General features: G+C 42.6%; 1 protein-coding gene across 1 annotated transcript in view; it reads right to left on the bottom strand.

Moving 5' to 3' along the window:
• Patj (PATJ crumbs cell polarity complex component) overlaps nt 1-27,659 on the bottom strand; it is a 305,836-nt gene that overhangs the window by 83,192 nt on the left and 194,985 nt on the right. The window contains exon 29 of the mRNA XM_050136448.1: nt 11,397-11,469. Within this exon, the coding sequence (XP_049992405.1) occupies nt 11,397-11,469 (73 nt within the window). The remainder of the gene's footprint in view (nt 1-11,396; nt 11,470-27,659) is intronic.

The raw sequence follows: 27,659 nt of genomic DNA on the forward strand, positions 1-27,659 counted from the left end.
AGCAAACACATGTGCCCATTTGTTTTACTGGCATCAATTCCTGCTGCCTGTAGTGTTCCTCAGGAAAGCCGGCTCGTTCTCTGTTCCAGGCTGGCTGGCTGTCTCAGGCCAGGTCCCTTTTTCTTGTCAACAGTTTGTCAGGAACGGGAACCTGGACGATGAACTTTGTCAGTTCTGGTAACAAGACTAAGAAACGTGTGCTGGAGGTTTGCTGGACGTTCTTCATCTTTGGCTTTTTTCTTTGTATTTTACTACTTATCTGGATGTTTATGCCCACAGATTTAGTTTTTACAAGCCAATAGACACTGAAAAATTATTTCCCCCACAGAATTGTAATCATATGTGCCTAGAGAAAGAATGTGGTTGAACTGATGTAGTCACTAAGACACATGATGTCTCAGGGTTTCTACTGTTGTAGGAGACACTGTATACAAGATCCACATGTGCATTCTGAGACTGGGGGAACGTGAATCTGGGTATTCCATTGTTGTAACAAATCATGTCCCCACAAATTCACTGCTATGTTAACCACCCATGGCTTTAATTTTCCTCTTCCTCCTTCTGGTCTTATACATTCGACCCATCTCACGCTCTGTTTAACTTGAGATAGAATTCCAATCCCTAAAAGCTGAACATTTACGTCCTGAGGTGGCCAATTGAGATGCCAAGATTCTGGTGTAATTATTGTTACATCCGCACCTGTGTCTACCAGACCTTCAATGACAATGTCATTTATTCATATTTTTAATTTTAATCTTTGTTCATTTATAGAAGTTTGCCAGAATACTTGCTTTATGGCTTTTATTGAGGTTTTTTTTTTTTTTTTTGTTCTTTCTTCCATAGCTGTCCTATCATCCAGAGCAGTATGGTTTCTTACAATAGGAATTAGGTTCTTTAATTGCTCCAGGAAGGAGTTTCCTCCATGACAACAGGAAAATGACTGAATGAAACTTGGTATGGGGGGTTGTGAGAGGCCCCTCAAGTGGCTTCTTGATGGCAAAGGGTTACCTTGACTGTTCTTTGTTTATCTACATTCATCATGGGTCTGGATGGGGGGGTCTATAAGTCCTACCCTTCTTGAAGGACTTTTGACAGTGTCATTTTGTTGTTGCTCCAATAAATAACCTCCCACCTGTGTTTAAGCAAGAAACTGTGGACAGAAGTTTCTGTTCCACATGGTCTCATAGCCGTTCAGTCCCAAGTAAACACACAGAGGCTTAAATTATAAACTGTTTGGCCTATTGCTCAGGCTTATTACTAACTCTTACAATTCAAATTAACACATAATGCTTATCTATGTTTAGCCATGTGACTTGGTACCATTTCCCAGTAAGGCATTCTCATCTTGCATCCTCTGCATCTGGCTGGTGACTGCATCTCTGACTTTCCTCTTCACAGAATTCTCCTAGTTTGGTCACCCCACCTATACTTCCTGCCTGGCTACTGGCCCATCAGCATTTTATTTAACCAATATGAATGGCAAATCTTTACAGTGTTCAAGAGCATTATCCCACAGCAGGAAACTCTCACTGAGCTTAGTGGGTCACACACAAGACAGAAAGTAGGAGGGGCTGTGTAAGCAGAAGGGATTTATGGGAGAGGACAGAGCGATAACAGGGGTGAAAACAGCTGAAATGTAGTCTATAAATTAAGTGTATGGGACTGTCAAACAATGAAAGGAAGTTTGTTTGCTTTTTGTTTTTGTTTGTTTTAAGACAGGGGTTCTCTATGTAGCCTTGACTGTCCTGGAACTTGCTCTATAGACTGGCAGAAACTCAAGAGATCTACCTGCCTCTGCCTCCTGAGGGTTAAAGGTGTGTGCCATCACTGACCGGCCCATTGAGAAAAAAATTTTTTTTTAAAAAATTGGCATTGCTACAGAAGTATATGATTTTAAAGTCTCTGGCCTTAAGAGGGAGGGGTTTAGAATTAGTATTTGTACTCCAAGGTCCAACTTAACAGGAACAGCCTGGAGTAACTGTACATACAGTGAGCAATTTTCTAAGTGTTGCTTTCCCACAGTTGCAAAGAACAAGTACAGAAAGACATTCAACAATCACCATAGGACTTGGTAAAAAACAAACAATAATTAATAGCGAAGAAAACCTGCTAGGTACTTGTGTGGATGTGGATAATAGAAACTTAAAAGCTCCTCTCTGAGTTTGCCTTGTGAGTTGTACTGTGTTTTCCTAATTTATTGTGCCTCCATTTGATGCTGGGGCCAACAAACAGTCTAACAACCAGGTTCTTTGTGAAACCATTTTCATAGCTTAGCTAGTCATGAACAATTTAGCTGGCTGGTGGTATATCCACTGAGTATAAGAACTGTCTGTCAAACAGCTACTATGACTTATGCCAGCACCAACAGTCTAGAACACTCTTGGGATGCCTTTATCTCAGCTGAATACCAGGTAGTGTAATGAAAGTGCAGCCTCAGTCTGAGCAGTTTCTAAAAGTTTGTACCAGACTTTGGATACCACAAGCCTTAGTGAATTGTAACAACCACTTCCACCTATACCTAAGAAGCCCTCCTGAGCTGCCTCCCTGGTGTTGCATTAGTGAAGATGCTTTTCTTGGGTCTTTTCCATTTTTAGGATTGTGGGCTGAGCTGGTTACGGGAAGAATAAAGCAGTAGAGGCAGCAGAGCAGCCCTGGTAGGGATGACGGCAGAGAGTTTGGTGGGCTCAGGGTGAGCTGCCTGAAAACTAAAGGAGAGGCAACTGAACAGTTAAGAGAGCAGCCAGGGCAGAAAGGAAGGGAAAGTGAAAACAGGCTGGGAAGGTGAAGCTGATAGAGGATAAAAAACTGTAAAGGGCCAAGGAAGAGAAAAGGCCAGCTAGCTCTGGTCAGTGGTGAGTTCCGGAGAGCTGTCAAGCATGTGTGTAGCAAGGACCTGCCAACAAACAAACAGCCCCTCAAGAAACAAGTACTGGGTAGCTATCCACCACAAAGTAATGTTTCAGTGATGGACTATATACATAGTAGGGTTCCATATGTCTTAGGATTTCTAGTGCTGTGATGAAGCACCAACCAACGGTAACTATGGGAGGAGGAAAGGGTTTGTCCAGCTCGCATGTCCAATCAAGGTCCATCACTGAGGGAAGTCAGGTGGGAACTGGAGGCAGGAGCTGACACAGAGGCCACGCCATGCAGGAGTGCTGTTTACTGGCTTGTTCCTCATGGCTTGTTCTCACTTTGGTCACTAAGAAGATGCTCTGCAGACTTGCCTACAGGCCAATCTGCTGAGGACATTTTCTCAAAGTTCTGTCCTCTGACATAAAAACTAGCACATGCTTCACACACTGAGGGTAATGCTGGTGCAAAAACTACAATTTCACTAGTCACACTGCACTTTTGTGCAGCAAAGCAATCAGTACGTGCATGTTACTTGATAATATGAGATAATTCCTATTGATGTCTGTATTACACTATACTTCACACTATTTTATAAACTGTTTCTCTGTAACACACCAACTACTCTGCTGGCACTCATGTACTCATGTTTAGTCTTTCTCAGAAGCATTCATTAGCATCTCTTTTACATCCTAAGTACACATGCGGGGAATCTCTGAGGAGACTGAAAGTCTCTGATGCCAACATCTGTGCCTCTTTCAAGCCCTTTGTCTGATTCATTCCTCCTGGGTCTGTTCACTTCAAAGGCCATGCTCTAAGTGGGACTATATTTACCTTTTAAAACCCCCTCTTCTCTTTTTAGTTGAACATGCCTCCAATGAAGAGGACATGAAGTCAAAATCCAAATGGAAAAGAAACTCAGGAGAGAGAGAGAGAGAGAGAGAGAGAGAGAGAGAGAGCGGGGGAATTGAGAATGGTTGGAAATGGGCATTTTCTAGGCAAGCTAAGGTTTGCAAATATAGTGTGTGTGCTTAAACAACACAAGAACAAAATTGCATCTCCACTCTGAGAACAGAATGGCTCACACAGCAAGGAGCCGTTAAACCACCCCACTTGCCAAGAGCTTAAAACATGGCAAACAGTCAGAGACAGGAAGGAGGTCAGAAGCATGACTCTAAGGAACAAGGATCCCTGGTGACTTGCAGACCATCTGGCTGAAGGAAAGTGGCTGCTGACAAGAGATGAGTCCATTGATCCAGGAGATAGGTGGTCACTTCTCTCTTGCTGACCTTCAAATCACCTGTCCAAGGTGGTAGGCTTAGCCAAGCCTGCTCATGGCAACAACTCCCCAGGAAGACCCAAGTCAGGAAATACAGGAAGTAAGGACCATAGATGAGCAAATGGCAAAGGTACCAATACAGCATCACCCAAAGATGGTAAAGGCGCGTGTGTGTTCATGTCCTATAAAGATGGTAAAGGTGTGTGTATGTGTGTTTGTGTCTTATAAATATGGGAAAGGTGTGTGTATTCATGTTCTATAAAAATGGTAAAGGTGTGTGTCCATCCATGTCCTATAAAGATGGTAAAGGTATGTGTGTTCATGTCCTATAAAGATGGTAAAGGTGTGTGTGTTCATGTCCATGTCCTGTAAAGATGGTAAAGGTGTGTGTGTCTGTCCTATAAAGATGGTAAAGGTGTGTGTGTGTGTGCTTGTGTCCTATTAAGGACATTTTTTTCCCCACACCTTCTGAAATTCCAAACTTTGCTTCTGCTGGGCTCACTGAGAATCTCCCAAATAAGGTTATGATTGTTGGGACCAATTGAGTCCTGGCCTTCAGCTGCTCTTCCCTGTCTAGAGCCTTCTAATTGAAGTTACTAGAAGCTGTGCCTAGCTTAGAGGATCAGAGAATGGAATTTTCACCTGTTGGCCATTGACTGCAGTGTATTTAAGCCTCCATGGTGCTATTAAAGATGGGTTTTTTGGTACCAGTGTTGGAAGGTCTGTGTGTCAGTCTGTCTCTGCGTGTGTATTCTCAACCTCCAGCCCCTTACCCGAAGCTCGCGAACTGGGTTCTAGCGCACAGAGTGTAGATGGGTGCTGCAGTGCGCGGCAGATGATGATTGTTTTTTCATTTATTTTAGCTTAATGTTTTAGCTATTTTTAATTAGAAGAAAAAATGGGATCATACTGGGCTGGGACTAGAAGCAGAGAAACTTCCTCTTGCAGGAGATGGGAGCTATACATGGAGACCCACAACTGGACAGTGTGCAGAGACTGAGACTTGGGAACACTCAGCTCTGAGTGGGGTGTCTTTATCAAACCCTTCCCCTCAGGGCTCAGGGAGGTATGAAGAAAAGGAAGTAGAAGGCTGTAAGAGCCGGAGGGCAGGGATGACAGCAAGGACACAGTGTCTCCAGACAAAAAGGACTGATGCACACGTGAACTCAGAGACTGAGACAACACGCACAGGCTTGTGCAAAGAGGCTGCTGGCCCTGCGAGGGGGGAGGAGACACAAGCCCAGAAGCTATCTCCAACTGGCAACCACTTGCAAAGGAAAAATTCATTTTCTCCAGCAAAGTCTCACTGGATATATAAACCACACTTAAAGGCAGACCCCATGTACATAGATGGCAACACAAAATGAATTCAATGGTATTTTTGTAGACTTTTTTTTTGCCTCATATTAATTTGTTTGGGCATTTTTTATCTCATTGATCTTTTTCTTGTAGGGTTCCTGATCTTTTGTTTATATGGGTCGTTTTGTTTGTTTGTGTGTATATCTGTGTGCATGTTTCCTGTGCCTTTTTTGCTATTTTTATAATCCTTTTTTAAATTTGCTGTTTGTTTCTTAAATAGAGAAAGGCATAGAGCTGGATGACTAAGAGGGTCTGGAAGGAGAAACCATGACCAGATTATACTGTATGTATTTTCAGTAGTTAAAAATGTGTGAGTGTGTATGCATGAGCATGTACCAGGAGAGAAAGCACCCACCCTGGGCTCATCGGCCAGCTAGACTGGCTGGCCAACACTGGGTGACAGATATTCTACCTGCAGAGCTTTCCGGCCTGTGCTAAAGACCCAAACTCAGGTCCTCAGACATTTCACTGACTCACCCCAGCCTCCTAACTTAATACTTTTGAGACCGAGTCTCACTACTTAGCCTAGGCTGGTCTTGGTCTTATCCCGTCTCTACCGCCCGAGTTCCAGGACTGCAGGATATACTGTCACCTTGCTGCTTTATTTTTATGCACTTTCTTTTCTCAGATATACGATTTACGCACAGTTTTTTACAACTGGATAGAAAGAAGCTTGAGCGCAGGAACATTGCTTTGAGGGCAGGGCATCGTTCAAGCTAAGAAAATTCTGGTGGTTTAGAAAGACGTTTCCACCAGATGAACATTAGTGCTGTTACTCCCATTTTCTCATGCACGGTATCAATATGACAAGAACACGTGGATAAAAATAACTGTTTTCCTTTGATTTGAGATGCAACTAAGCTAAAAACCTAACAGGCATGCCTCCCAGTATAATTAAACTTTGTTTCCATTCAATCTTTAAAGGTAGGGTCTCACTATGTAGCACTGTCTGGCCTGCTGCCTCCCACTCACAAAGATCTGCCTGCCTCTGGCTCCTGAGTGCGGGGATTAAAGGCGTGTACCATCACACCTGGCTTGTTTCTTATTTTTAAAGTAAGAGCCATGTTTGTTGGTTTAGACTATCTTATGACTGTGTTCCTAAATCCCATTGCACTTTTCAAAACACCACATAAAACTTTTAACCCCCACTAGAGCAGAAGTTCACAGACATTTCTTTTTGCAAATAAATAAATGAAAATCCTGTTTACTTGATATGACAACCTGAATTTTTCTTTCCTAATCACTACCATGAACACATTTTTAGATGACCAGGAATTCCAGAATGGCAGTGCACAACTAGGGGTAAAATGGCAATCGTGGTAATGGCTGTTCCTCTGCAACCATCTCCTCAGCTCTTCTTGACTGGGCACTTTCTCTTATGTGGTATTTGAAAAGCACAACCTCTGAGCAAAAGCAAGACAGAAGTTCCTGGTGTAGAAGATGTTTACAAGATCCGGGACTCCTTAAGGAGGGATGCATGAATATCCAAGATCCACATTCTACCTGAGCCCTTACCATCTCTTATAAGACCCCTGCAGTGGCTTTTTAACTGGTTTTCCTCCTCAATTAAGACACCCTCTTTATTTATTTGTGTGCGTATGCCCTCATGTGGCAGTAAGGCTTATGATAACTGTTTTGGTTTCCATGTGGCTGCAGGGTTTGAACTCGGGTTGTCTGTTATACGTCGAGTTATGCACTGAGTCATCTCACATTTACCATAGCCTTTAGCAAGTGTCTTTACACACTGAGTCTCAGGATGCCTCTAACGCTTGTCACTCGGCTAATCCTGAATTACAGCCCTGGCTGGATGTCTTCTTATTCAAGATGTTTCCAACAGCTCCAAGTGCCTACAGCTTGTCACAGCCTTCTGGAGTTTAGGATTCAAGTCTCCCATGTAACCTCAGTTTATTTTCTAACATATTCTATTATTTGATTTCACACTCCTCTCTTCCTCTCCCAACTGCTACACTTTCTTTTTCTTCTGCTGTGTTTTAGTCTGCACTATTCTCATGTTCTACGAAACCATTTTTTAAGCACACAGAGTCTCGCTATGTAACCCAGACTGGCTCATGACTCTCTTCCCTCACTTCGGCCTCCGTTGTTGGGAGTATGTGCCACACCTGGCAGCACAAGAAGAAATGAGGTACGCACTCACACTCACCGCACCAAGATCTCCGCGACCAAGCATTTGTCAGTGGATGGCTGGATAAGGAAACGAATCTTACATACAAACTGTGCTAATTTACAAACCAGAACCAACCAGTGATGACATAGGTAAACATGGAGAACTTTGTTAAGCGAAACAAGCCAGGTGTTCAAAGTAAAATATCACGTGACTTCACTTAACTATGGATTAAAAAAAAACATCTCACGGAAGCAGAGAGTAGAATGGTGGTTACTAGTAGTGAGGTTAAGAAAATGTAGGTCGAAGACTCCAAAATTTTAGTAGATTGGGCAAATAAGTACAAGACATAATTAGATTGTAATTAAAAATAATGCCTTCAGTCTTGAAAATCTCTAAGAGGTTTTTTGTTTGTTTTGTATTATGTGTTTAATTAGGATATTGTTACATAGCCCAGGATAGCCTTAAACACACTATTTTTGTCTTTGGCCTCAAAGCTGGGATTATAGACAAGCAGCATTCGAGGAGATTTCAAATAATCCTAGCACACACAAAACAACAAGAACTATGTGAAGGAATGCATGTCGTCTACTTTGGGTTAGCTGTCCCATAGTGTATACATATTCCAAACACAATGTTGAATCTGGTAAATACAAACACTTTTCATTTGTCAATTCAAAAATTAAATAAGTTAACAAAGAAAGAAATCCCATTTTTTGTTCATAATCATCGATGATGGAAGATGCCAGAAGCTGGAATGTGTGCTAGAGGCTGTGATAACATAAATACAACCAAAATAAACTCCCAGCGTATGCCAGGATTCATCTAAGCATCTCAAGTGTTAATCCTTCCAGGATGAAGACCAGAACTGAGATCTGCCTGACTTCTGAGCTTGCACTCCGCACTGTGCCATATACCGCTGCAATGGTCTGTCACTGTGGCCAAGCGTGCTGCACAGCAATGCTAACAACGCTGCAGAAACATTTATAGCTGTGCACTCTCCTGATGTAGGACGTGACTCTCATTTACTCCCTTCTGATATACTAAGAAGAGACTTTACAGAGAAAGAGAGGCTCTGGGAGTTAACTGCCCTTACCAAGGTCACATGACCAACAGGCAACTGGTGGAAAGAAAGGCAAGCACTCAACAACTATTACACTCCCAGTTCAATATTCTGCATTATGTTTTCTTTGACTGTATTAGCATATAACTGCATAAAGTAATTTGGCTAGAACTATGTCAGATATAAGAGCTTATTAAGTATTTGCCAAATAAGGGAAGGAATGTGAGACATCACTAGCGTGCAGTAGAAGTCAGGCAGAATTCTGTTGCCAGGTTCAACTGCACAGTGGCATGGCTGCACTTCATGTACAGCTTATGGTTTAAACTGGTTCTTTTTATCATACAAAAATGACAAAAATTATGCTTATGAATTGTGCTTGATCACTCACAGAAATACCTATGGGTAAAGGCAGAGTGACTGGTATGGAGGCAAATAAGAAAGACAGAGTGGTAAGAAAAGCTCATAAACTTCACTCCCATCGGAGGGAGCTCTTCTGTAGGTGACAGTCACCAGAGCCATCGGGGAGAGAGCTAAGAGCCCTGAAGGATGTGCTTCAAGCAACAACACTGTACAGAAATTCCAGACCTCACTCTTTTAAAGGAAACTCATATTTTTACAAGCGCCTAGTTGTGATTTAATTATCTTTCAAATGGAAGAGGTCATGCTACAACTGACGCAGCTGCTGTGACGAGGAGCTTGAAGGTTACAAGTGGCGTCATCTCTGCCTCATAAATGTTAGCAGCTTGCTTTAGTTAAAAAGGAAAATCAGGCCAGTGTGCTCACCTTTAATCCCAGCACTTGGGAGGTGGAGGCAGGCAGATCTCTAAGTTTGAGACCAGCCTCCAGACTGTTCTATAGATGAGTTCTAGGCTAGCCAAGACTACAGAGTGAGACCATGCCTCAAAAGAAAAAAAAAAAGACAAAATCAGTCTTATAAATGCTCATAAGACAATGATGCTCCTTTGAATGATACCAAGCTACTCTTTTTATGGCTAATTACTAATTCAGTAAGATCAAGACATAAGAAAAAAAATCTTTTTTACAGGTGACTAAATTCTTTTTCAATAATGACTAACCATTTTGTGATTAGCACCTTCATGTTTAAAGTGAATTAAGATAGCTAGTTTATACTATAAAGATTAAGTTAAAGTTCAAATAAAACAGTTCATCTGTGCTGAATGCTGCTTTGTGGAATCAGCTGTACTAAGGTACTCCATGATAAATGCACGGGGCTCGGTGGTCATGGCCAGGTCTGCACAGACTGAACTGACTGGCGCGTCTGGGCATGGGCCCATGGGTATATGATACAGCCCGTGTCTCTTCTCAAGGCTGAAAATAACAACACTGCCTCTCAGTCTGTGTAGGAGTCGTGAAAGGAATACCGGAAGTAGCCAGACAGGGCCTGACACAGTTAGCAGCATCCTTGATCACCTGTTAAGTGCCGTCCCGAGCAGGAAGTTGGAGACACCAGCTGGCCAGGGACATACTAAAGAAGCCAAGTGGTTGATATTCACAGCCATTCCAGACAGCAGGAGACAAATGAAACCACTGTGCTTTTATACAGCTTGGAATAACCACCTGTGGTCTCAGTCATCTTCTGGGGGAGGGGTGCTGTCTTAGAACATAGTCTGTACATTAATTACTTAATATTAGTAACAAAACAGAAGCTATTGTCATTATTCTTCCAAAAACTAAAATGTGGGTCAAAGGGTTATTGTACTCCTCAAGGCTTATGATCATGCACAGTTTCAGGATCTGAACTGGTAGCTTGGCTATGGGACTGTCCCTCTGACACCATGTCTACTACCTATTCCATGTCTTTCCTGTCCATTGTCCCGCCAATTTCTTGGTGCTAGGCACTGAACTCAGGGCATGCCAGGCACGGATTCTACTACTATATCTCTAGACCCTTTGAGGTCTTAAAGTTAAAAAAACAAAACGAAACAAAATCTTAATATTTGCAAGGCTGATGAAATCATGATTGAAACAATGTTTATTGCTACAAATGTGTAAGACAATAGCTGGTCAAAACAGATAAAAATCAAAAGTGGAATAGCCTCGGATTCAGTGGTGACTGCCCTTGATTGGATTCGGAGTGGGGCTATTAAAGCACACCTCAGGGTGTGTGTGTGTGTGTGTGTGTGTGTGTGTGTGTGTGTGTGAGGATGTCTAAAGACAATGGACCTGTGGAGGGGAAACTGAGGGGGAAGTCAGTAGTTGTTCATGAGACGAGTGTGCAGAAGGCAGAGGGAGAGGGAGACACCAGCCCACAGGCACAAGTGCCTTTCTTCCTGACAAGTGTCTCTCATCACTGTGGTGCCCTGAGGACAGCAGAGTCCAGCAGCTTCTGTCTCACACCATTTCCCCAAGGGTTTGACCTTCAGTCAACGCCTGGGACTACACAGTAGCCCCCCTTATTCTGAGGTTTCCAGCTTTGTGGATTGATTGGCTGTAGGATTCTCTGTTTTCATTATATAAGTATCCACTGCTAGACCATCCGATAGATCTGAGGAACTTTGTAACTCTGAAGAGGTAATATCAGTGAGTTGATTCTAATACATTTAACACCGCTTTATACCTTATATTTTGTTTACCTCAAATTCTTTTTATCTTAGACATGGAAATTTGCAGTTATCAGATATTATGTAACTAAATTTCAAAAACTAAGGTTCTATGGAAATGACAAAACATACTGAGTGCGTTTTTCCAAACAACCTTACCTCAACAGGTGATGGGGAGCTTGATGGTAGCAGGAAGGGAGCGACAGCCATCTGATGGACCGCGTCTTCGTTTCTGTGACATCGTCAAGGAGAAGAATCAGTACTTGAAAAAGGTTAAGTTCCTGACTCAAATTACAAATGCTTCCTTAGTTCTCAGTTAATGTGTGCATAACACCACAGAATTAAACATGTATATGGAGAGATCGACACGCAAAGCTCTTACACAAAGACAGGTATTGCGCTAGAGAGATACCCGGATACAATTACAATGAAGAAGAATGGGAATGCCAGGAGTCAGTAAATCGGGCTTAAGACATCTGATGCTGTAGGAGATAATTTTGGAAAGGTGTCAGCTCTTTCGACGTTGTGGAATGTCAGCTTTTCAAACGCTGGGCACCGCCTCTAGGTCCCACTCATGTTCACAGTGCTGTGTTCTTTGGACTGGAGGGATTCCCAGCCCCCGCGTTTGTCTTCAAACTTTGTTCTGCAAATGAAGGCTGTCAAGCTATCTATAGAGGCCCTGCATGGCAGACTGCGAGGAGCAGTGATGGATGGGGAGAGAGGAGCTCTGGGAAGATGATGCCTTGTGGTTATGTGAATGCTGCCTGCCATCTCAAGTGAGCAGAGCAGGGAGGAGCTAGCATCTAATCAGATGGGGACAGGAACACAGTCACGGCTAAAATGCCAGTTCTGATCATGTGGTTCATTTCTGTGCTGCCAGCGGACAGTAGGCAGTGCTTTGTGGGGATAACGACTGTCATCCATTATTCACCCATCATGCGGGATCAATATAACTAAGCTAGGATTTACTTATGTGAAGCTTTATCTTTCACAATTAAAAGCATGAAAACTCACAAATATTATCAAATATTATGTGACTAAAAATATCATAATATGTTAAGTAATATGCTTAACATGTGAAAGCTGGTGATGTAGTTCAGTGCTAGAACATTTGTTAACCACATGCGAGGGCCTGAGTTCGATCCTAGCAGTAATAAGGGAAAAATAAACAAATGTAAGGCCCCATATGTCTCTCCACATAGAAAGGTGATTTACCTGACTTGGCAGCTGGGTAACAAGTCCACTGGTCCATGTCATTCCTACTTCAGACTTCAGTCATAGTCATGTCCCTACATCCTTGAAAGGCCTGTCTTTAGCCAATTTATAAAACCTATCCATACTTCTCAGTATCATTCAATAACCTCAACAAGATGACTGGCTCCTCTAACAAGGGCCATGTTTACCTTTATTACACTGACATATCCGGCTGGGGGCTCCTCCTGAGCTCACCATCTGCACGTTGTCTAACTCCCCACTTAAAAGGGTCTCTACCGCATGTCTGACAAGCATCGTGAGAAAAACAGAGCTCAGTCTTCCTCTCAGTCTCCAGAACTCTCTGTAGCTGATTCTCACCTGAGTGCTCACGAAGACTTGACCTCCTGTTCAACCAGGAACTAAGAGCCTTTGAAAATTTGGTCTGCCAGTAAATGTTGATCATATGGGCCCCCACGATTCTCTCACCCCTTCCTCACCACTGAACCTGCTCTTCCTCCCTGTAAGCCCCTTTCCTACTTTCACGCCTACCTGTGTGTGTCCAGCTGCATTTAATTAAAATCACTTGCATGAACACAGGTGGCAAGCTGAGTCTTTCTAGAAAAAACTCATCTCTCAGTGGCACTTCCATCCCATGAACAAGTCCTGTGACTCTATATTTAAAATACATCTTTAATCTCTTCACTGCCTCCCAGCCTACCCTATGTGCTGGCCACCACCATTTTTCACCCCGACCAAAGAAAGATTTTTATTTCATTTCCTGTCTTACGTTTCTTAGCATCTTTACTGAAGTTCATTCTTCACCCAGCAAAGTTATGGTGGTTTTAATCAATAAGCCTGACTATACTAATCACCACCCTTGCCTCCCATCTTTGTTATCATCTTCTGTTTAGAAACAGGGTTTTATGTAGCCCAGGCTGACCTCAAACTTCCTACACAGAGGAGGATGACCATGAACTTTTAACTTTTTTACATAATGCTATACTTCTCTTCTGGCTTTAAGTCATCCTACAGCTTCTTTTACATTGAAGAGGCAGTCTACTGTGTCACTCCTGGTAGCAACCTACCTCTAGCTGTGGGGATTTGAGGAATCACTTCTCAAAGTCTTTGTTTCTGGACTGTTAATGGAAGCAGACTGAACTATCCGAATCCTAAGATGGAGAATATTCTTTGGGAAATGAGGCTGAGTATAAGGAAATAAAGGGGTTGAGGAGATGGTTAAGTTGATAAAGTGCTTGCCATAGAAGCCTGAGGACCTGAGTTTGGGTCCCCAGTATCTAAGTAAAAGTTTGTGCCTGTAATCTTCTGGGAAGGTGGGGACAGGTGATACCTGGAGCGCCATGGTTAGCCAGCCTAGAAGAATTAGCAAGTTCCAGGTTCAATGAGAGACCCTATCTCAAAGAAATAAAGTGGAGAATGAGAGACGAAACACTCAACACTGACCTCTTGCCTCCAACTGCATGCACAGACACCTGTATACATAAACATGTACACATTTTAAAAAAGTAAAGTATAAATATCATTTCTCATTTTGTCCCTTTTTTTTGGATTGCCCAGTACTTGAACTAAATCAAAACAAGTGTGAGAAAATCTAGAACTATAAAGTGCTATAGAACATGGAAAGTTTGTTTTTTTTTTCTGATAGCATTACTGATGCCGTGAACATACCACAATTATGTATGTATGAAGAAGACTTCAATTACAGGAGTACAATCCAGTATTCAGTAGTTGCTCACACACAAAAAAAGCAGTCAGCTAACATGGAGTAAGTAATGGATTTTCCCAATGGTAACTGCCCTTCCCATTCAGTTTTCCCCATTGAATGGAGCTGTGAGCAAAAAGCCATTGGGACACACCTGCTCCAGATGTGGCACTCACAGGGCAGGGAGCACTAGGAAGTAACTAAGTAGATGGCTTTCCCTTTCTCTCTCAAAGACTACAAGCATCGAAAACATGGCTGCACTTATATTTTGAGGTCATGATTAATTGTCTCAGGACAGCTTAAATCAGGTAAGCTATCTCTTTAAAATTTAATAATTTCCTACAAATTAGTATGACTTCAATGTCATTAAAGTCCACTAATTTTTTTTTAACCTCACATAGTAGAAAACCTACAAGTACCCTTAATGGACAGAATAAGTTACAATTCACAGTCTTTTATAACCCACTCAGTAGTGAGTTCACACAGCCCCCATCAAGTTGTAGAGAGAGGCATCATAGTGGCTTCAAAGAGGGAAGACACAGGAGAAGGAAAACGGAAGAAAAGGATTGGCACTGCAAACAAGCAGTGGGCCAGGTGACGTCTGCGGAGACTTCAAGCCCTCAACAGTCTAGAGATTCTCCTAAAGAACCAAATCTGTTTGCTTTATAATCAAACTTTTAAACAATGGTGAAAGTGTCTAAGGCACCCACAGGAGATACCACGTGGAGTTGCAGGTGTTTGTATTTTTATAACTATCCTAAGCGCCGACAGAGAGAAGACAATGAAGTTCCATCACAGATGAGAGTTATTCCAGGGTACATTTCCCTGTTGTACTGCAGTGACCCCAATCCCTGGGGACTGTGTTAGAAGACATTGGATGCCTAAGACCAAAGTAATGGACCCTACTGATACTCTGTTTTCATATGCACAGTGTTCTAGTTTCCTGTGTGTTACTATGATAAAAACACTTGGACCAAAAGAAATTATGGGAGGAAGGATTTATTTGGCTTACAATTAACAACACAGCCCATCATTTAGGGGGTCAGGGCAGGAACTAGAGCAGGAATTTGAAGAAGAAACCATGGAGAAATACTGTTTGCTGGCTCATAGTTAGCTAACTTTCTTAGAAAGCTCAGAACCACAAGAGATGGTGCTGCCCACAGTGGACTATCAATTAAGAACTAAGACAATTGAAATTCTCTCGCAGATGACTCTAGTTGTGTCAAAATGATAGTTAGAGGTGACTAGGCCACATGGATCTCTAGGATGGTTTCAGACAGAGTGAGAAGTTAATACAACATATGACAATAACAAGATAGTTATGTGACTAGGCTATCATTTTAAAGAGCTAAGGCAAATGTTAATATTTGTAGACACTGATTAACAGCTGGGTAACTGAGACCATGGCTAATGGACAGGAAATGTCCCATCTCTGTACCTGCTGTGCCCTATGACAGTTGCTTGAGCTGTTCTTTCTCCCGCTACAAACATAGGGACAGCATCTTATTTCTTTGAAATCCCAGCTGACAGCAGACCACTTAGCAAGAGAGTATGCGCACTACAATGCCTGCAGCATGAGTGACCTTAGAAAGGACGAAATGGAAGGCAGTGTGATTAAGCTAAATCCTGTGCTTTCTAACCTGCTTCCCATGAGTCAATCACAACACACTGCTTGCAGTCACTTCCCCACGTGAAGGACATTCCATGGTGTATGTCCAGCTCACAGGCAGCACCTGGATGGCACATCACATCCACACTAGATAACAAAAACAGCCTGCCTCATTGAGTGTATGGAGCAACCACATCCCAGAGTCTCACATTTTAGAGCAGATACACAGAGCTCAGTAGTGTGTCAAGACACTACCAAAGGCAATCCTCCAGCTATTACAGGGCTCACCAACGCCTCTGTGTGGACATCTGTACAGATGCCCTGGTGCATCAGGACCACCAGTTTATAAAGTACTGGGACAGAATCCAGGGCTTTGTGCACGCTAGGCAAGGACTTTACTAACAGAGCTACACCCCAAGCCCATTTTCCTTTTAATTTAAGCTGGTTAGAATTTAATTGGTTGAAGCTCAATGATAGCACTCATTTTATTTTGAATATGTACATATACTTGACACATGTTTACAATATGAATATAAAAATGAATAAAACATGATTGCCGACTTGATATCAGCAATTAGCAAAGAACACTGCAAACAAACAGAAGATTACAATTGTCGAATTACTACCCTGGGGTTGTCGGTTTAGCTTTTCTCAATAGGATATTACGAGCACTACTAATTCAGTCTCCTATTTGTAGAATATATTTATAGCAAAATATATTTTGGATCCTGATTTAAATTCCCTTCTGTTAAAAAAATAACACACTCATGGGGCTGGGAAGACAGCTCAGAGGGTAAGAGTACTTGCTGCTCTACAAGTATAAAGGCCTGAGTTCAAATCTCCAGCAGTCACACAAAAAGCTGGGTATGGCTGTGCATGCCTGTAACCCTAACATTGAGGAGCAGAGAATTCCAAGAGCTTACTGGCCAGCCAGCCAGCAGAGCTCAAAGAAAGCTTCTGGTTTATTGAAAACCCTGTCTTAAGGCAACAGGGTAGAGAATATCACTCTGTGTGGGGGAGTAGGGAGTAAGCTGACGTGACGCATGTGTGGTGTATATACATGAACCTGTATCCTCACATGCAGAGCTAGAGCAGCACAAGCAAATACAAGCACCACACTCTCATCATGCCCACAGAGATACATCGGCGCTGGTGAAAACCACGCAGTATGGATTCAGTAGAATTCTAAGAAGACCTCTGAGATTTCCTCCCCTTGGGCACACAGCCAACAGTGAAGATGGATCAGTTTATGTCATGTGACACAGCTGACTTCAGGATAAAGGGAGACTACCTGACTGTTCCTGAACTAATCGAGAACCCTTCAAATAGAGAACCGTCACGTCTCAGAAATGCAGTGCCCTGACCTCTTAATCTGATTGTTCCATGAATTCTAGCCTGAAGAAAATTCTTCCTGGAACACCTTGAGCTCATGGTTGAGGATACAGGCGGCTGTCTGATGAGGAGGAGGAGGGACTAGAACACCTTGATCTCAAAATTGAGGGGGCTGTCTGATGAGGAGGAGGGACTGGGCACACCCCAAACTGAGCCACTAAGAAAACAACTTCAATAAAAAGGAGCTCACAAGAGAATCTCCCTCACAGGCCACACACTCAAGACTCATTTACCCCTGATTTCTGCCTTGTTATCAGAAAGCCTACCTCCTCTGCTAGACCTCAGAACCTGGCCAGCAGGAGGGGTGCTGTGAGCCACCGAATCTGTAGTGATGCAAAATAAACAAAAAGAAAACTGTAATATCTATCTGTCTGTCTATCTATCTCTCTATCTATCTCTCTATCTATCTATCTATCTATCTATCTATCTATCTATCATTTTAAAGACAAGGTTTCATTGCATAGCTTATGAGGGCTCAGAACTTGTTGCATTAAGAGCGGCAGGGCTGTGTCCCCGGCACCCGGCCGCCCGCATGGCTAGCTTATGCCCAGAAATAATTACACGGAAACTGTATTCTTTCAAACACTGCCTGGCCCGGCTAGTTCCAGCCTCTTATTGGCTAGCTCTTACATATTGTTCTAACCCATTTCTAATATTCTATGTAGCCCACGAGCTGGCTTACCAGGGAGGATCTTAACCTGCGTCTGTCTGGAGCGGGAGAATCATGGCGACTCCTTGACTCAGCTTCTTCCTCCCAGCATTCTCTTCTGTCTACTCCGCCTACCTAATTTTCTGTCCTATGAGGGCCGAGGCAGTTTCTTTATTATTAACCAATGAAGGCAACAGATAAGATACAAGACCCACCTCCATCAAGAACTCACTATGTGATCAGTCTGGCCTTAAACTCTAAATTTTTCTGCCTTAGCCTCTTGGGTGTTGGAATAACAGGCATTGCCACCAACTTGGAAAACACGGTCAGCAGAAATAGCATCTGAGTGCTTACTATACCATTTAATGCAGAATGTCTCCATGTTGTAGTTACAATTTTCTTCATCTTCTCTTTATTTTACATGCAGCTGAAGCAACCCACGAAGTTACTAAATCACAAGAGGGGTGATTAAAAACCATGTTCTAGTTAGAACTTCCTCTCATAACCATTGTACTAAGAGTCCCACCAGAGCCCCAGAGCCCCAGAGGTCATCTTCTCTCATAGGTTCAAGTTAACTAGACTACCTTGGGGAAATTGCTATAGGTCCACAGTTTTCTCTTAAATCCATTCCATAAACATCCTAAGGGAAAGACACACACGGTCCCAAGCTTGTTCACTCTACCAACTGCAGTCTCCCTGAGCATCGTATTTACATTGCCCATTTATATGGATACAATGGCTAAAGCATGCTTTAAAGTGTTATTATTTTAAATAGTATAGGCAGAACAAGCAGTAAGCAACACAGCAGAGCATGAGCCCCTCGTGTACCTTGATCACAGTTACAGGGCTGCTCCCACGTTCCTTTGGTGTCCACTTCTCTTCCCCTGGCAGGTAACTAACTGCTCTTTTTCTAGTTTGATGATTATGGAAGGACACACTGACAAGGAATGTCTAGGCACTGACACTGCAAAGGATGATCAGGGTGAATGGAGAGGCCTGAAGTTTTGCTGAAGTTTGATGGGGATATAACTTGAAAAAAAATTAAATCTTTTGTCATTAAAAATTAACTTGCAACTCCAGTTGCAGGGAAACTAAAATCTTCTTCTGGCTTCTGCAGGCTCGGGCATGCATGTGGTATATAGACATATATGCAGTTAAAATACCCATACACACGAAATAAGATAAAAATTATTAATATTACTAGCATATATGTGTGAATACTTTTTTCCAATCATTTACGCTGAGGTAGTATCTGTCTTTGAGGTTGAGGTGTGTTTCTTATATACAGCAGAAGGGTAGGCTCTCCCTTTCCCATAGTATTGGGACTCCTTCCACTGCCCCAACTGCCAGGTGTAGCATGAATTCTAACTGTTCCTAATAAAAACCCAGAGTCAGATATTAGGGGGTGAAAGCTGAGAGTTCAGAGAAGCAATGCAGTCAACCACCAGAGAGACATTTTACCTCTACCGAATCCTCAGAACAAAAGGGTGATCCTGTCCTCAGACTCTCTTTAGACTTCTTCCTCTGACTGCATCCTCAGACTGACTGCTTCAGACTGCAATGAGCCCCTGTCTCCTCCTGCCTTATATTCCTCTCTCTGCCCAGCCATATCGCTCCTGTCTCCACCTCCCGAGTGCTGGGACCAGCTTTGTGATCTTACAGACTGGACCAATTTCATGTAGCCCTGGGTGGACTTGAACTAACAGAAATTCGTCTGTCTCTGTCTGCCGAGTCCTGGGATTAAAGGTGTGTGCTACCACTGCCTGGCCTCTAGTGGCTTAACTCTGCACTCCGATCTTTAGGCAAATTGTATTTTTTAAAACACAAACAAAATGTTACTACAAACAAGATCACAGTTTCAAGTGCATACCTTATCTTTGAAGACAATTTTTCTCTAACTCCTTAGTTTTACCTCTGTCTCTACCCTATGTCTACCCCAGCAGATGTCTAAGACTACAAAGCTCCAAACACGCCAGCCTCAGATGGTCCTTTGGAACTAGTGAGCCCTAGACTTGCTGAACGCTGATGTAAATCAAATACTTCTGATGGGATTTCCTACCAGCTCAAGCACCTGCTTTGGACCAATATTCCAGATCACTCCAAAGTGTCCTCCACTTTGCTTTGCAGATAGTCCAGCAGAACCTGGGCAATGAACCAGATGTCCCCTGTCCCTATCCCCTTCAACTGGCATTCCAGCTTTCCTGGGATCTGACAACGGTGTTCTAATTTCATTTAAGAAGCAATTACAGAAGAGAATATGCCACCCCTTATCTCAACAAAAGGAAGTAATGTTAGGTACAAAGGAAACTAGTTCCTCTCTACCAGATGGCGTCAATTCCCTTCTCTCTGGCAGAAGGGACAAATGGTTACCTTTGGTGCCTATTGGCACACCAGGACCCATGCTGACTCCATGCTCCTTTATTATTACAATTACCTGTTTAACAGTTAGAGGCTGAAGTGCCTCCTGGTCACCACTACAGAGAACAAATATGCGACAGAGAGGTGGGAACGCTAGAAAAATGGAGCAGTGTGTGCGCTCTCGCAGAACTGGAGGCTTGAAGGCAGTGGCAGGCGAGAGAGGGCTAAGATCAACATATGCTATCATTGCTCAGTAGGGTCAGTAGGATGGTGTATAACAGCCTGGAGCTTAGGCAGATGTAGACTCAGGCCCAAACCTGCCACATGGCTGTGGGATGCCCCTGGCTCTGGGCAACAACGGAGGCCCAAGATAAGGAAAGGTTCACTTTCTGGACTGGATCTCCTTGAAGGAATACCATGGCCTGTGATGCCACCAGAGGCCATGTTAGTGTTGGTGGTCCATGCTGCTGCTCCAGACCATGATGAAACCTGAGATCCATGTGGATGCACGCAGTCTGTGCCACTGTGTGATGCCTTGGTGATGTCCTTGGGCTTTGCTGCCTCAGGACACTAAGATGATGTGAGCGATGTCTGTAACTACCTGAGGCCATGTTGAGGCTATGTAGTAGCCTATGCTGCTGCTGAAGGCCATGAGTGAGCCAGTGGTCCTGATACAGCCAAGGACTGTGTTGATGTCTACAGCCCATATTACCACCAAAACTCCAAGCTGATGCCTGTGGTCTGGGCTGCTGCTTGAACCCATGCTAATGTCCCTGTGTGAAGGAGAGTTGACCCTGCTCCTTGTTGACCCATAGCACTGTGCTAGTGACACAGGTGGTGGTATGGAGGCAGGAGAGCTGGCTTAGGTCAGAATACAACTCTCTTCAGCTGATGGCTTCTTGTGCAGATGCAGGTAGGAAAGGACACATCCTCCCTTACAAGGCTGACCACTAGCAATCTGACCATGCTCCAGTGAACATATGGACAATACAAACGGTACTTTTTTGGGGAAGGGGTAAGGAGGGATGAGGAGGGAGACCATGGGGGAGGGGAGGTGGACATGGGAAGACTCGGAGGTGAGTAAGATCAGGGTACACGATGTGAGATTCCCAAATAATCAATAAAAAATAATTTAAAAAAATCAGAGGGTTATAAAACTTGCAGAAAGGGTTTCTCAAGATAGGTACTATGATCTGATTGAATGGCTTACTTCATAGTCATCACATTTTAACTGATTGAAGCAGGTTGTTTTTCTGTTTCACTGATTCATCCTAATGCTTAGATGTTGCACCTCTTTGTATTCCCTGACCTCAGGCAATCTAAAAAAAAAAAAACAACAAAACACTATAGATATTGGAGGCCCTAAAATTAAACTCCCCAGATTATGTCATTCTCCTAAAACCAGTGGGGATGTAGTGGGTTACTATAGTTATGCTATCTAAACTATCTTGGGAAAACTGGTCCCTGGTTACTTAGACCAGTCACACATCTCTATAGAATGTGTCTATGACCTAAGGGTTATGAAAACTATTTGTTGATCATCCAGAAATGGGATCCTCTGGGGAAGCCCTTTTGTCTTGGTCTATGTCCTTCCCCAAATGCATCTGCCAACTAAAATCCTATCCTGTTGCTTTCTGGACATTACTATAGGCCCCTGTATCATAAACTGTGTACTTACACATATAAAAAAGAGAGTCAACACGTTAAGTTATTAACGTTTAGCCCTATCAATGATTGATTCATAGGAGTGAGAGCCAGTGGGGAATGCAGCAGCTAAGGACTCCATCTTAGGTCTGACGCCAGCCCTTTGAACAACCTGAGGCTGTTAGATAAAACCAGGAATCCCAGGAATGCAAGACTAGCTAGCTATGTTGCCTCACACCTGTGGAAGTGCACTTCCACAACAATAAATTGTGACTTTTACCTTTAAAAGTGGCCCTCCCATTTTAGCTGGGCCTTAGTCCCAAATCCAACCAGAGAACCCAGAATAGTTGCAGCTTAAATAAAAATTTGGCTGATTACAACTGGACAGAGTTGGTGGCATTTTGGTACTTTTTAACTTTGAAACATAAGCACAACATTTTGTGATATTGAGTGACAGTCACTTAAACTTCCAGGTCTTAGGTCCTCATTACCATTAATATATTTAGTGTTATCTGAGGCACCAAGTTTAATGCTTTCATTCTAAAGGCTTTGTTCTTCTTTCTTCTCATTCCATGAACCTCTCAATCCACTTGTATCAGTTGCATGAACTGACAAGAGAGTCCATACTGGTTTTCTTAATCTGTATCTGAATTAATCCAAACCACTTCCTCTCACCAAGACCAGAGTACGTCAAAGACTTACCACCATCTGTGCTGTTCTGTTTACTATACAGGCACCTATTCACATTCTTAACTTTTAACTGCATGGCTTTACAAAAGATGTACACAGTAGGTATTTATATTCTTAGGAGGATCAGTGAGCCCATGACAATAATTTCTGAATGAGGAAAAATAAAAACAGACATCTCATGGGTGAGGGTGGGTATGTTTGTAAAATGCTACCATTTCTCTTTGGTCAGTCTGATATGTCTCTAAAGAGTATGTTCATTTCTTTTAATAAAAGTGTGCTCTCTGTTATAATTTATAGAAAATTTTGAGCTTACTTCTAAGTTGAAAAACAACTTTGAAAGAGAACAGTATTGAAGATTTTTCATACATCAAAACTTACCACAAACACACAACAATCACCAAGAGAATGGGATGAAAAGCCCGGAAATAAACCCTTTTGTATGTGATTGAAAGACTCAGGACAGCAAAGGTATTCAATGTGGAAAATGATGGTCTCTTCAACAGAGCTGCAGAACCAGAAAGTCACATGCACAAAACGACACTGGATCCTTCCTTTGTAGCCTAGGTCAAAATTAACTCAAAATGGATCAAAGACCTAAATATAGGAGCTAAAATTGTAGGAAAAAAAAACACTTTTGGAAGAAAACAGAGGGGGGAAGTTTTCCAACACTGAATGGCTAAGGCAAAGCAGACAAACAGGATTATATCAACACCATTGTTTTCATCTAATGCAATCTAAAGAGTGATACACCAGTGGGTAGGTTTCAAACAAATACAGCCATAAATCCTGCAAGCCGACACCCGCCTGTACTGTCAAGGTGACACCCGCCTGTACTGTCAAGCCGACACCCGCCTGTACTGTCAAGCTGCCTGTACTGCCAAGGAGCAGAAGTAGCAAAGGAAAAATTACCAGTTCCCTCCAAAGAAGGGGTCACCAAAACAAACAAATAACCCCCCTGTTTTTCAAAGACACTTTGTAATTTTTCAAGAAAGATGGAGGTTGGGGTATAGCTCAGTCACAGTGCTTGCTTGGCAAGTATGAGGTTCTCTGTTCAATCTCCAGCAACATATTAAAGGAAAGAAAAAGATGGGTATAGTTTGGTTCCAACACTTAAAATAATTTGATGAATTCATGTGATTCATATTCATGAACAGTCCTGGAAAACATCTGGTCATTGAGATTGGATAAATCACTCTCACAAAAAGAAATTTTACTGTTACAAATATATCAAAGATGCAAAACCACTCCAGAAATGGCATGGAATCATGACTAGATTAAATGCAATCATAACAATGACTTCAACATAAGATCAAAATGCAAAGACTCTTAGCCTCAACTTATTCTGAAGATGGCATAAATATACTGAATTTACAAACAAATTCAGCAAGTGAATACAATTTAGGCTTAAAAGGTGTTATGGGTTGTAAGACAGCTTCATTTACCAAACTGACAACTTGAGTTTGATCCCTGGAACCCACTCTTGCCTTGTACAGAAACACCCATGTTTTTGTGTCTTAAAATTTTTTGTTTACTTGTTGTTATTGTGTTTGTGCACATTTATGTATGATATGTGTATGTGAGAGTCGGCATGTATGTGTGTATGCGCACACGTGTGTGTGTGTGTGTGTGTGTGTGTGTGTGTGTGTGTGTGTGTAGTCAGAGGATAACTTGAGTCGGTTCTTTCCTTCCTTTATGTGAGGGACCCTTACAGGTTTAATACTGGTCAACAACAGAAAAACAGCCTAGATGGCATCAGTGTCTTTGCCGTCTTCTTCCTCTGACCTGTTCTGGATGTCAGCACTAATGTCAGGCCTCTTTCTCAAAACTGTCCATCATATATAGCATGGATGATGCCTACTGTACTCTTGAAAATCCCTCTTTACAGGATTTGAAATTATACACACACACACACACACACACACACACACATTCTCTCTCTCTCTCTCTCTTTCTCTCTCTCTCTCTCTCCCTCCCTCCCCCCCCCACTTGCAAGGCAGTCTACACAGAGGAGGCTGTATTCATGTCAGAGATGGATAGCTGAATGTGGCGTGCAAAAAGTCAAGGAGGTTAATGATCTTGAATTAATCTTGAATTGAATACAGCTGTATTCTTCCAAGAAGGAATGCTTTTTTCTGCCAATCAGTTTCACATGTGTCGCTAACACCCTAGCCTTTGGTTTCTATGCACACTTGCTCCTTGTCCTTTGGGTCTCAGCTGAGCATCTCTCCCTGCCGTTCCTTCCCAGAGCTCTGAAGGGCACTTAGGTAGCTTGCTCTTGATCCTGTAAGTGTATCAGCACTTACAGGCTGATAAGGGGATAGACTATTTGTTTTGTTCACTGCCTCGCTTAGGGTGCTACTACATCCTCTGCATCACCAGCTACAACAGTAAGAACAGTGAACTCGTGCTACATAAACAGATGGATGATCCTTTATAAAAGTACGTCTCATACTGAAAACATCATCCTTCCCTCCCACTTATCAAGTTAGATGTCAGGAGTCAAGTGTGCAGTGAGAGTTTCTTAAAGCAGGGATCTGAGCTGGGTGTTTGGATGGGCACTGCCTGGAGATGCCTCTGACATTCATATCAATATCATCTTTCAGGAATATGTGCAGGCCACACTATTTTTAATTGCCAAAACAAGACATATGTTCAATCGATACAGCAGGGTGGCTCCCGTGGTGAGTTCACTTTTACTCTGTAGGGTCTGGCAGCTAGCACTAAATCTTTCCGAGGGTTTCAGTTTCATTTGCCTCTTTTAGCCCCAGGAGTTTTTACACAATACACATTTCTCACATGTAATTACATAATGGAGAGTGAGTTGTTATACATGACATTTAATTTTCCATAGTGGGGGAAGGCATGACAGGAGCTACAGGCAAGATCATTAATCTCCTTGACTCTCTGCACGCCACATACAGCCATTCATCCCTGGCATGAATACAGCCTCCTCTGTGTAAACGAGCTTGCACACATGGAGGGAAAGCACACAAAGTGGAGGGTGTGGCACAAACCAAGAGCCTAGATTGTAATATGCATCCAGATGGGGCAGAGGTGAATAACTTAGCATAACATAGTCTATATACTTCAGATTTAATTATGGAATTGTCTAAAACATAATCCTATATAGGGAAAGGGAGGAAGCAATCATGTATACTCTGGACACTTACAGCAACTAATGTGCACTAAAGGCTCACAGACCCCAGCAAAGAGCAGGTCAGCTAAGGTGAATAAACACAAGCGTTAGGAGAACAGAACACGGATGTGATCATATGCACATACATCATCACACACTAAGGGACCCAGTTAATTAAAACATTACATGTACCACATTTTAACAGCATTTTTTCCCTGAGTGCTAGTTATACCCTATAACTTATGGACATTTCTCATTTTTATTTCAACAGTCAATAAATTTGAAAAAGAGTCACCAAGGTATAAAAGTCAATAATTTATGTATAATGGAAAGGCTTGGAAAATAATAATTTCAACCAAGGGAGAAAATGTTTCCAAATAGAAGCAACAACTATAGAAAATACAGTATATAAATGCATTTTTAAAATAACATAACCTAGTACAGTGATATGGAGTTTAATCACATCAGTGGTGCCATAATATGCGAACCTCACTTAAAAAAAAGCTTCTGATGGGGATTTGATCCCTCTGGGGAGGGGTTGAGACAGATTTTTCTGTAGCTTTGGAGCCTGTCCTGGAACTAGCTCTTGTAGACCAGGTTGGCCTCGAACTCACAGAGATCTGCCTGCCTCTGTCTCCCAAGTGCTGGGATTAAAGGCGTGCGCCACCACCACCCGGTTTGATCCCTTTAATAACATTCCCAGAAAATGGTTTTACATAGTGTTCCTTGTTTTAGAATATTTAACTATGTAAAAATGTGTTTTATGCTGCAGAATATTACTTTAACTGTGTAAAGGTGTGTTACATTTGTTTATGTTGCATTTGTTTAATTATGAAGAGATACGTTGCTGTTTCACCCTGCCTGCCTAAGGTATCTGATTAGTCTAATAAAAAGCTGAACGGCCAATAGTTAGGCAGAAAAATGATAGGCAGGGTTGGCTGGCAGAGAGAATAAGTAGGGGAAGAAAGGAGAAAGAGGAAGAAGAGAGGAGAGACTGAGGGAGACACCTGAGGCCAGCAGCCAGGCAGCCAGACACAGAGCGAGCAGGAGAGTCAGAAGTCCTGAGGAAAACATAAATGAAGAGAAACAGGTTGAGTTAAAAGAGCAGTTAGAAATGAGCCTAAGCTAGGCCAAGCACTCATAAATAATGAGAAGTCTCTGAGCCATGGTTTGGGAGCTGGTTGGTGACCCAAAAGAAAAGGTCTGGTCTATTTCCTTTTCATTCATTATGCTTATTCATTGTGATGGAATGAAAGACTCTTACAGCACAAACCTGCTTTATATCACAGTATCAAAACCGGGGCAGTACAAGAAATATTTGTCAGCAAATCTGGTCCTATAAGGCTCACATGGAAGAAGGGGGGAACTGATCTCACAAGTTGTTTTCTGACCTCCATACCCATGCTGAAGAACACGGACCCCTTATACGTCCCCAAATACACACACACACACACACACACACACACACACACACACACACACGTAATAAACACCCAGCATCCTGAAATTAGAATACAGAAAGTGCATTTTCCCATCATTTCCTCTCTTACTTCTTTCAGTTTTTCCGGCCATAGTCCCAGCTGTCACCCCAGCAGAGGACAGTGCTGGCTGCATCTGGCTAGGCACTCATCCCCACACTAGACTAAGCTCACACAGCTGAGGTATAAACATCTGGATTCCAAGTCTGAAGATGATGGACCCAAGGTTTATTCTTCAGATTTTCATCCAGGAATGGGGAAGAGGGAGAGGATTTCTCTTTCTAGGTATGCATTCTCAGGGCAATAGTTCCTTTCATTTGGCAAGTGAGGCTTAATTCATTGTCTGCACATAAAATACCAGATATGTATCAATTCAGTTCAATAAAACCTGGCTGTCAGCACAGTGCACATCTCCCCGATTCAGCTGAAGTTCATTTCCCCATAAATTTCAACGTGGACACAGGAAATTGTACAGACTCACTCCCACAACTTTGCTCCTCCTGCAGACCTGTTCTTTTCTCTTGTTGTTCTCACTTTTGGCACTGTTTATAC

The sequence above is a fragment of the Alexandromys fortis genome, unplaced genomic scaffold (genome assembly GCF_014885135.2).
Source record: "Alexandromys fortis isolate MF-2015 unplaced genomic scaffold, M_Fortis_MF-2015_v1.1 scaffold_13, whole genome shotgun sequence".
Classification (NCBI taxonomy): domain Eukaryota; kingdom Metazoa; phylum Chordata; class Mammalia; order Rodentia; family Cricetidae; genus Alexandromys; species Alexandromys fortis.